Consider the following 11,796-nt stretch of genomic DNA (forward strand, 5'->3'; position numbering starts at 1 on the left):
GCTTAAGTAAATGCAAAAGAATTGAAGTTATTCTGTGTAAATTATCAGACCACAGTACAATTAAACTGGAGATCAGTAGCAAAAGAAACCACAAGAACTTCACAAATGCATAGAAATTGAATAACACTCTCCTGAACAACCAGTGGGTCACAGAGGAAATTAAGAAATTAAAGTTTTTACAAATAAATGATAATGCCAACATAATATACAGAAATCTATGGGACACAATGAAAGCAGTTCTATGTGGGATATTCATAGCACTGTATGCCCACACTAGGAAAACAAAGCAAGCTCAAATAAAAAACCTAATGTTGAATCTTAAGCTCCTGAAAAAAGAAGAGCAAGACATGCAAAGCTCATACAAGAAAGGAAATTATAAAGATCAGAGCAGAAATCAATGCAATGGAGAATAAGAGAATGATACCAAAAAAATCAATGAATCAAAGAGTTGGCTTTTTGAAATAATAAATAAAATCAATAAACTCTTAGCCAACCTTATTTTAAAAAAGGACAGAAAAGGCCCAAATTTACGCAATTAGGAATGAAAAATTAAAGTCACAACAGATCTAGCAGAAATCCAGAGGATCAATACCTACTTCAAGAACCTGTACTCTAATAAAATGGAAAACACAGAAGAAATGGACAGATTTCTAGATACATATGAATTACCAAAGTTGAAGGAAGAAGATATAAAAATTCCAAACACCCCGATAACAATCGGTGAAATTGAAAACAATAAAAAATTTACCAACTACAAGATTCCAATGATGAATGTAACTGTATTGTATACCTAAAATGTACCAAGAAACTTAATAAAGATAAAAAAATTTACCAACAATGAAAAGCCCAGGTCCTCATGGCTTCACTGTTGAATTCTACAAGACATTTAGAGAAGAACTATTGCTACTACTCTTTAAACTTTGCAATGAAATTAAAAGGGAAGCAATGCTTCCAAATTCATTCCTGGAAGCAAGAATTACTTTGATTCCAAAACCAGGGAAAGGACCCAACCAAAAAAAGGGAACTCTGGGCCAATCTTCCTAATGAACATAGATGCAAAAATCCTCAATAAGATACTGACAAACAATACAGAAGGTCATCAAGAGGATCATACACCCTGACCAAGACAGATTTATCCAGGGATGCAAGGATGGTTCAACATACGGAGATAAATAAATGGTGAATACACTATATTAACAGAGTCAAGGACAAAAACCATATGATCCTCTCAATAGATGCAGAAAAAGCTTTTGACAAAATTCAACACCCATTCATGATTAAAAAAAAAAACAAAACCCTGCAGAAAATTGGAATGGATGGTCTTTACTTTAACTTGATAAAAGCTATCTATGAAAAACCAACAGCCAACATCATACTAAATAATCAAAACCTGAAAACCTTCATGCTAAAATCAGAAATAAGATAAGGATGTCCACTATTACCACTCCTGTTCAATATATTTTGGAAACATTAGCCACAGCAATTAGACAAGAGAAAGAAATAAATGCAATAAAGATAGGAAAGGAAGAAGTTATATTGTCATTATTTGCTGATGATATGATACTCTACATAGAAAACCCAAAAAACTCTGCCAAAAGTCTTCTAGGCTTAATTGACAGATTCAGCAGAGTAGCTGGATACAAGGTGAGCACTCAAAAATCAATAGCCTTCTTGTGCACAAATAACAGCCTCACTGAGTGATATTAGGGAAACAATCCCTTTCACAATAGCATCTCAAAAAATGAAACATCTAGGAATCAATCTAATGAAGGAAGCAAAAGACCACTGAGAACTACAACACTGAAAAAAGAGATTGATGAGGATATAAGAAAATGGAAAGACATCCCTTGTCCATGGGTAGGAAGAACCAATATAGTGAAAATGACCATATTTTCAAAATGGCTATACATATTCTATGCAATCTCTATTGAAATCCCAATAGTATATTTCATGGAACTAAAGAAAACAATACAAAAATTCATTTGGAAGAAGAGACCAAGAATAGCAAAAGCAATTCTAGGCAACAGAGACATGGCAGGGGGTATCACAATCCCCAACTGGAAACTATACTACAAAGCCATTGTGATAAAACAGCATGGCACTGGCAAAAAAACAGACCCAAGGATCAGATGAACAGATTAGAAGATGCAGAAACAACTCCAGACATACTCAGCTACCTCATCTTTGACAAAGGTACCAACAATCCTCACTGGCGGAAAGATAACCTCTTTAATAAATGGTGTTGGAATAATTGGATTTCAACTTGCCAAAGAGTAAAACTAGACCTGCATCTTTCCCCATGCACTAAACTAAAATACAAGTGGATTAAAGATTTAAATATTAAAACAGAAACACTAAATTTGCCAGAAGATAAATTAGGTAGAATTTTTGAAGATATTGGCATAGGAAAAGACTTTATGAACAAATCCTCAGTAGCATAGGAACTAGCACAAAGAATCAACAACTGGGATCTCATCATTTTAAAAAGCTTCTGCACTGCCAGAGAAATCATAAGTAGAGCAAAGAGATAACCCACAATGTGGGAAAAAATTTTTACCAGCTGTTTCTCAAAGGTCTACTATTTAGAATATATAAAGAACTGAAAAAATCAGACCCCCCAAATTAAAAAACCCAATTCAAAAACGGATATCTGAAATGAACAGACATTTCTCAGACAAAGAAGTAAAAGCAGCAAATAAACATATGAAAAAATGTTCAACATCACTGGTCATTCGAGACATGCAGATGAAAACAACGCTGAGATTCTATCTCACCCTAGAAAGAATATCTGCTATCAAGAAATCAACCAATAACAAATGCTGGCGGGGTTGTGGGAAGATAGGAACCCTTCTTCATTGTTCGTGGGAGTGTAGACTGGTGCAACCACTGTGGAAATCAATATGGAGATGCCTCAAACAACCAGAATTAGAAGTCCCATTGACCCAGCTATTCCTCTGCTGGGTATCTTCCCAAAATAATTAAAAGAATCATACCACAGAGATATATGCTCACCCATGTTTATAGTGGCACAGTTTGTAATTGCTAAAACTTGGAAATAGCCCAAATGCCCATCAACTGGAGACTTAATAAAGAAGATTTTTTTAATAAAATGGAGTACCACTCAGCCATAAAGAATGAGAAACTAGAGACATTTATAGTTAAGTGGATGCACATTGAGGCTACACTCAAGTGAAATTAATAAGACAGACATGTATATATACCAAATAGTTTTTCTGGTGTGAAAAACCAAAAGTGTAAATAAGTATCAAAATGTATAATTGATATTATGTAATATAAAAAAGGTCTAAAAGTAGAGGAGGTTGGAGGGGTAGGGTAAAGGTAAACAGGGAAAAGAAAAAGTATGAGAAAAGGAAAAACATGGAAACAATGTCTTTGTAAACAGGGAAGGGTGGAGGAGGTGAAGGGAGGGCTCGGGAATGGGGGAAAAAGATCCAAGATAAGTCGTGTAAAGGTACAAGATCCCAATGATGAATGTAACTGTACTGTGTACCTAAAATGTACTGATAAAATTAATTTTAAAAAAAGAAAGAAAATCATGTGCCCACCCATATGTCTCAGAGCCCAGGCCTTCCCATGTGGAAAGAGTTTTAGCCAATGAGAAGACTGAAGCAAGTTAATAGACTATTTGTCTCACAAACACAGAGAGGAGCCTGCTTGCAGGAATCACCATGGTCAAAATGATGGCAAAGTCCTTCCCAGAAAGTGCGTGCACTAAGCTCTTCCCGTGCATTATCTCCTTTAACCTCACAGTACTGTTACTATCATACTGTCACTATCTCCATTTTGCGAATATGGGAACTGAAGACCAGAGGAGTTAAGGGACTTACCCAAGCCCTCACAGATAGCAAATGACTGAGACTCAGTCCAAATACAGCCCCATTTGACTCTAAATCCTTAAACATTTACAATTATCAATAAAAGGGAGGCGATTATAAGTAGAAAGGAGGTGCATCGAGAGAGGTTGGCAGCACTGCCAATTTAGGACCATATGGTTTTTAAAAATATTTGCAAATGTGTGTGACGCTGGAGAATCATCTCTATTTCCTGACTTCTAAACTTCAGCCTTTCCCTATCTGTCTTTTCCACCTGCCACATATGGTCTGTGCTATCCCAGGTGGCCCTTGCCTGCTGTTTTGGGGGCCTAGGATGATTCGAATCCCCCTGCAAATTTAGCAAAAACCACCACCTATATCACAGCTCTGTCTCAGAATACATCTGAGCCCAGGAAGGGGCTGGACCACCTGCTGGCTTCTACTTAGCCTCAATTCCCTAAAATGCTTTCTGACCTCATTTTCTCTCCTCGGTTGCTTGCAACACCTGCTGAGAAAGTTTCTAGGACAAAGCCACCTGGTCTGTGTGCCGGTGGCAGCAGGTGTGTTCTTGCTGATATGTGGTAAGACAGGAGAGTATATGGTTGGCACGATGCTTAACAGTGTAGGAAGAAAGTCCAGCCTCACAAGTCCCATGTTGGGAACATGTGGAGGGGAACAGAGGGAGAGAAAGGAGAAAAGGTAAGATGGAAAAGTTAGTGAAGCATCGATGCTAGGAAAATGGACCAGATTCTTGCCTTGTGTGTGGTTTTCTTTGAGCTGTCTACTTGGGGGAAATGAGCTTAGGGAGTTTTCTTTTTCAATCAACTCCTAGCTTTGTAAGAGTCCCGGAAGTCAGGTGCAAAGGAGCATATCCTGGGTAGAATCACATATCTGAATGATGGAGGTAGGTCATGTGGAGGGAAACAAAAAAAGTGAGAAGCCACAGTACCAAGGATCATCTCAGGGTGGCACTTGATTAACAAGGGGGTGAAAGAGGGCGTATAATTTAGAAAGTGTTGAGTCACTTCAATAACAATCACAGCTAACATTTATTGAGTGCTTAATACGAGCCAGTCAAGAACTAATTGACATGAATCACCTCATTTATTTCTCACAACAACCCTCTGAGGCAAGTACTACTATTATTTTCAATTTGCAGATGGAGAATTGGGTGCCCTGAAATTTAGGTGATTCATCCAAAGTACACAACTGTTGAGTGGCAGAATCAGGTCTTGAATTTTGGTATTTCTCAAACCTAAGCCTATAAATTCTTAGCTTTTTCTGATTTACTGTCTCTCCTAATTCAGAAATATTACTAAAGTGTAACAGAACAAAGAGGAAAAGAGATCAGCTATTCAGGAACTCAGATTCCTTTGGAAGACTTGCAAAGTTCCTTTGGCTTCACTGCATTATGGGAAGGAATAAGAACTAGTGGGATTTGTAGTATGAGATGACCTCCAGTCTGTTGATCTTACTCGTTGGTTTGAAATAATTATGTGCTGTGAAAACCTGCAGCCACTTCTCAAGTTTTGTTTTTACACAATCAGCTTGGGAGGGATCTAGACATGTAGGCACAACAGGCTAATTTTTCTGTCTCTTGGGCTGGCACCATGAGGTGTGACTATTGGTTCCACCCTAGCATAACTGGCTGGCACCAGATGCATCAGACCTCTCGGAGCCAACAAAAAGACCTTGATGAGCTTGCTTTTCAGATGAGCCTGGTGAGCAGAGCAGATTTTAGGCTCAAAAAGCTCATGGATAGGAAGTTAAATGAACTCTTCCAGGGTGCCAGGTTATCAGTGAGTCCTCTGAAACAGGTGTTTTACAAAATGGTACCCTGCAACAACAGGTTATTTGTACCATTTTAGGGGAGTACTTTATACTTAGTATTATTCCATCCTGGACTCATCATAGACTCAAGTTTAATAATAATAACTGTCACACTCTCTTGCAAGGGTTATAACTCCTTCTGTTTTGTAGAATGCCTCATGCATGGTAGGGCACAGCAGACAGCCAAAATAATGTTTACTATGATAGCAATCTGCCAAATGCCTTTCATCTAAATTCTCAAAGTGTTTTGCAAACACCACTTAGTTAAGCCTCACAGTGACTCTCTGTTTTTATAATACATTTTCCCATTTTACAGAATTTTAAATTGAGACCCAGCAACCTTAAGTGGCTTGCCCAAAGTCATACAGTAACTTTAAATTAATGATAATGACAAGGCTTTGGATTTACCTGGCAGATGTTTTCTAAGGTGATAGAGTATGTTGCAAAGATAGTATCCACACTATCCTGAAGGCAGGTGAGTAGCAGGTATTACTAGCTATTGGCTAAACTGAGGCAGAAATGGTGAGCAACTCAGGAGGATTTCACTGAGGTTGTAAGTCCACTCCTCTGACTCTTGGAACAGAGTGTGGCACCCCGGGCATTCTCAGTTCTCGTAGGTGAGGCCACTTTCACACTTGCAGGAAAGACAGTTGCACTTTTAGCAGTAGAATCATGTTGTTGCATGTGCCACATTGGTTCATATTCCCATGGATGTGTTCATATTCCCATTGAGAGAGGCAAAGGGAAGAGAGATGAGCCCTTTAAGAAAGGATAGCTCCGGAAATGAAAACTAGGGCTGGTGGGGCGAGGCGGCCAGCTCTGCTCTCTGCAGACTTTACTAATCCAGACCCTGCCTGATGGCAGGGGCCCTTAAAGGCTTGTTTCAGCCACATCGCAGGCCTAGGTTCAGAATGGCTTGGAGGATGGGAATGGGCGCCTCACTGGCACCTCAGTCTGTCTGATGTTACAAGTCCCCACAGAAGAGTCCTGAGGACACCCGGTATGGTAACAGTTTCCTCTTTTATAGGAGCAGCTCTCATCTCAATCTCTATACTAGGAGGGCCCTCTAAATCTTCTATGGCTCAAAACCTTGCTACCTTTTCTCAACACAACAGCCACGGGGCGGGGGGGGGAGATAAAAATCCAAGAAAAGCATGCAAAGCTGATAAAAGGCTCACCTCCTCCCTTTGTCTGGGAACATTTCCTTGGTGACTAATGATACTCTCCTGAAAGGCAAGTCAGATTTTGCAAGGAGTTGTTGAGTCTTAAGAATTCAAGGGGGGTTTACTGACCCAGAGCCAGAGACCTTTTCTCCATAAACAAGGCGCGTTTAAGAAAAGCTTGCTCCCCACCCCCACTCTGCCTCAGCAGGCCTGCAGATTTCTGATTGATGACTAGGCTAGAGCTAATGGAGAGATGTAACAAAGAGTCTTGAGCCCTTTTCTGGAATGCATTCACACACACAAGCACACAGCAATAAAAACAAACAAACAAACAAAAAAAACAAAAAACCCAAAAAAACGTGCGGCAAAGAAATCATGCAACATCTCATTTCTTCCCGCTCTCATTTTTGAATGTTTACACATATCCCTACCACATAGGTGCCTTAAAGGTGCACTGAGCCCAAGGAGAGCTGAACTCTCAGAAAACCTCAGAAACTTGTGCTGAATGCACCTTGCAAGGCTCTTCCTGTTTGAGGAAGGGGTCCTGTGCAAACCCACCAACTGCTCATCTTTGAAGCAGACTTGTGGGACCATGGTGCCAGAATTAAACCTTTCTTTACGCGAGACTTGGAAGAGTGCAGCTTTAATTTTCTAGGTATGCCAACAATCCAAGTCATAGCTTTCTGTGTCCACTTTGGTACCCCGACTCCTGGGCCGATGGTGCAAATAATCCTGTTGCACCATCTTTCTCTTGAGAGGTGCCCTTGAGATGCATCCCACATCCACCTCACCACCAGTTCGGAACAAGTCCCCAGAGCGCGCTTGGAAGGCGAGACAGAGGATTCACAATACCCAAACACAGAAGGCATGACTAGTAATCGCCTGTGCAGCTTGACCAGCTCTATTTGTGTTTTAACTGCAGCACCCACGTGTATTTTATTTATCTTGTAAAGTGAGACGCATGTACAGGGCTCCTATACAAAGGCGTTGTATTTCATGGGCCTTTGCTATCAACCAGTCCACCCACATGGATGCTTCCTTCCTGCTGCGTCTTGGGAATCAGGAGGGAATCGGGAATCGAGTATGCTGATAGCTTCGAGCAGATTATGAATGGGCACTGCCGTAATAGTGCTTTATGACTAGGGATAAAAAGACAGAGTGGAGTAGAATTCAAACAATCCCTGACATCTGGAAACTTCTCTCGGAGATCTGCAAAACAATCAGTAGTTGAATTTGTTTTCTTTCTTTACCTCATACCCCAGGCATTTCTGGCACACTAGTTTGGCTTCAGAGCAACAGAAGTCAAAGACCAAAACCCTAATCTAAAAGGCTTTCCTTGTTGTACTACTTCTGGACAGGAAGTAAAGACAACCTAGGAAGCTTTAGAAGTTTTGAGGAAAACTCAGACAGATTAGACAGGCTCAGGATTCTGCCACATTTCACTAAAGTGATTTCTGCTCCCGGGAGCTTGCCTCTGGGGATCATTGGTGGGGCTCTAAACATAACCAAGAGAAGACTATCCCTAGCTCCCACTGCACACACACCAGGTGGACATGATTTTAACAAGTAAGCTCTTTCTTACCCCATCCATGTGGATTCTGATATTGGGCACCAGTCGGAAAGGGTTGGCCTGCAGACTTCTGGGGCTGGCCCTGCTCTTCCTCAGCACGCCAGGCCTACGGAAGGAGCCCCCTCTCCCTGAGCTCTGTCCGGAGCGCACACCGTCCAGGAGACGCACCAGCAACAGGTTGGCTGGCAGCGCCTCGATGCTGCAGAACACCAGGGTCCTGCATTCGGGGCACCTCAGCTCCTTGTGGGCCTTGAAAATCCTCTGAAGACATGGTTTGCAGAAGGTGTGCTGGCAAGGGAGGACTTTGGCTGTGACATCGAGCTTTTCGAAGCACACAGGGCACTCCAGAAGATCAAGTAATGCCAAATCATCCATTTTATTTTAAAGCTCCAGTCCCATCCTGGAGGAGCGGGTTCCACATTGTAGGGGCAGCTGAGCTGAGGGCCTGAGCCAGGCTCTTGAGAGTCACAATTCCTGCCTGTTTGAAGGAGAAGGGAGGAAAGGAAAAATGTGAGTGCTCTGAGAGTTGTATCCCACCTACATTGAGCCAGTGTCTCATACGGCAGTTTGCAAGTACTTTGTTCCGGAACCCAAGTTTCAAATGACTCATTCTGATTCTGTGCTAGCAGGTATAAGCTTCCACTTGTGCCTGCTGCAAGGATCAGAGGCAACATTCAGCACAGCCCCTGACAACTCAATGCCTCTGCCTGGACGGCAAGAGCTGGGGGACAAAACTGCCCTGTCAAAGTGGCTATACGCTCCTCTGCCAGTTAGGGCTGGACGTGTCCTTTTTACCCCCACCTGGGAAAAACACTCAGGTCATCACTCTTAATTCTCAGATCCAGGCCCACTCAGAACATTTCTGTGACTCTATCTAGCTTTCGTCCTTCCTTCCCTACATGTTTGCTTACTATCTGTATTGCACAAAGATGAGTTCAAATAAGTTTATCTGAACCTCGTGCAGATGTGGAAAATGCGGTCTACAGTTTGTCTTCCTCTATTACTTTGTTATAGCAATGTACTAGAAAAACTTACTAGAAATCCCTTTTCAGAAATTGTTTTGCCATAATTACAGGCCAGGGTACTTGAATGCGTGTGCGCCCCCCTCCCGCCCAGACAATCTTCCTCCCACAAGGTGAAGTCGTGCAGCCTGTTTGGTTGCTTTGACAGTTGCTCTCAGTTTTAACTGAAGCTGATAGGCATTCTGGATGGTGGTCACAATCTGTAAAAACCACGCTGAAGCAGCATGTAAGGTCGTGGGGTGGGTGTGTGGTCTAAAATCAATCCTTGTTTCAGAAAGTTTCCCTTTGAGTCTCTGAAGCCCAGTCTCCATTTAGAAAAGTCTCCTGGGAAGAAGTCAGCTGGCCCTCGGGAAGGCCAAGGCGTGGGTGACCGATGCAGCCAGGCAGGAGGTTTGGCAGGAGAGCCGATGACCCCTCAGTAAGCGAGCAGACGCGCAGAGCAGACGCGACACACGAAGGCGAGATGGCGCCTCGCCTTCCTCTGGTCCGTGCCAGCAGGCTGGGGAGGTGCGGGGCCACTAACCTTGTGCCTGTAAGCCCGCCGAGCTGAGCTCCGCTGGGCCCTCGGCTCGGCTGGACTGCGCTCCTCCAGCTGCCTTCCTTTTCCGAGTGCTGCCTCTCCTTCAAAACTTTAACAACGCAGAGTCCTACCTACTTACTCTCTCAGAGGGATCGCCTTACCCCGCCCAGTTAACGCCTTCGCCGCCGCCCGCCAGCCGCTCTCTTTAGTTTGCTCCCCGCTGTTGCGCCTTCCCTTGTATCACCAAGTCTGTTCCCGGGAGAAGATTGTCAGGGGCAAAGTATGCACTCAGCCCCTAGGTCTAGGGATTTGCAAAGGTTATATTTATGTCTGCTCCATTTTTCTCTTATCTAAAATTGAAGCCTGCCCAGTTATAAACATGCCAAAGTGATTGTGTTTATTTTAAATGTTTTTAAAGATAAGCCAGCCACGAAGGAGACTGCTGCTCTTTAAGACAATTGTCAGTCCCTGAATTTAGAAATGTGCTGACCTTTGGGCTCAATCTCTCTGGAAAATAAAGAGCACTGCATATATACATGTACGTGAAAAATCAAAGCATGGAAGGGTTTTATTTTTTTCTTCTCGCCCCATTAAGTTTATTGGTACATTTAAAGCAAATGATGCAGTCACATTTATCGTTGGGATCTGTACCTTTACATGATGTATCTTGGTTTTTGTTTTTTCCCCATACCCCTGCCCTCCCTTCACCTCTTGCACCCTTCCCTATTTACAAAGACTTTGTTTCCTTTTTTTCACATTTTTCTTTTCCCTTATTTCCTTTTCCCTCTCCTTCCCACTTCCCCTTTAGCCATTTTCTTCCTATTTCACACTCTCAGTTATACCATTTGAACCTTATTTACACTTTTAGTTTTTCATACCCGAGAAACTATTCAGTATTTACTCATGTGCCCTATTTATTTCACTTAAGAGTATAGTCTCAATGTGTGGGGTTTTTTTTGTTTTGTTTTGTTTTAAAGAGGAAAAGTCATAGCCCCTGCTCTCCTCTTGCCCTGTACCCACTTTAGTTATTTCAGATCTCCAAATGACACCTTGTACTTACATTTTTATTTACCAAGCATACATCTCATGTACAATTACAAAGTTATCCCGTTGAGTAAGTAAATAATAATAGTATTACCTAACATCAGGATAACACTTATCTGTGTCAAGTATTGTTCTAAATACCTCACCTGTATTAACCTGCTTCACCCTTTTAGCAACCCAAGGATACACTCTCTACCTTCACTGCACAGGTGAAGAAACAGAGACCCAGTAGGTAAATAACGCATCCTAGGAGACACAGCTAGCAGAAAGCAGGAGGTCTGTGCTCTTAACTACTGTGTCGTGAGAAGATGAGAAGACATGGTTCAAGGCAACTCAACCTCCTCTTTTTTTTTTTTTTTTTTTTTTTTCTGAGACAAGGTCTCATTACGCAGTCCAGGCCGGCCTTGAACTCACGGCATCCTCCTCTTGCTTCAGCTTTCTCAGTGCTGGGATTACAGGCGGGCACCGTGACACCCAGCCTACATTTCATCTAGGACGGCAAGAGGTCAAAAGATAATTACCCGGGGCTGGGGATTTAGCTCAGTGGGGCCACTGCCTGCCTCACAAGCACAAGTTTCCAAGTTCGATCCCCGGTACCAACAACATCAACAACAGCAAAAAGACAATGACCTAGATTGACCAATCACCTTCTTTTTGCAGATGAGGTTTCTATGTCCGCAGGGATCAAGAGATTCTTTGAAGTTGTCTGGTGAGTTACAAACAGAACCCAGATGTTCTTTTTTTTTTTTTTTTTAATACATTTTCTGTTCCAACATAAGAATAATAATTCTTTAGTATGTAGATAGTACTTAGA

At 42.0% G+C, this 11,796-nt stretch overlaps 1 protein-coding gene across 4 annotated transcripts in view; it reads right to left on the bottom strand.

Moving 5' to 3' along the window:
• Sh3rf2 (SH3 domain containing ring finger 2) overlaps positions 1-10,048 on the bottom strand; it is a 125,748-nt gene extending 115,700 nt beyond the window's left edge. For 3 of the 4 annotated variants that reach the window (XM_010627051.3, XM_010627052.3, XM_010627049.3), the window contains exons 1-2: positions 9,942-10,048; positions 8,409-8,874 (exon numbers count right to left, since the gene is read on the bottom strand). In XM_010627051.3, the coding sequence (XP_010625353.1) occupies positions 8,409-8,771 (363 nt within the window). In that variant the 5' untranslated portion in view covers positions 8,772-8,874; positions 9,942-10,048. Of the gene's footprint in view, positions 1-8,408; positions 8,875-9,431; positions 9,450-9,941 lie in introns of those variants that run through there. The other variant, XM_010627050.2, reaches the window with a different exon arrangement.
• Positions 10,049-11,796: the final 1,748 nt, after the last annotated feature.

The sequence above is a fragment of the Fukomys damarensis genome, unplaced genomic scaffold (genome assembly GCF_012274545.1).
Source record: "Fukomys damarensis isolate Sample0158 unplaced genomic scaffold, DMR_v1.0_HiC HiC_scaffold_3, whole genome shotgun sequence".
In the NCBI taxonomy this organism is placed as follows: domain Eukaryota; kingdom Metazoa; phylum Chordata; class Mammalia; order Rodentia; family Bathyergidae; genus Fukomys; species Fukomys damarensis.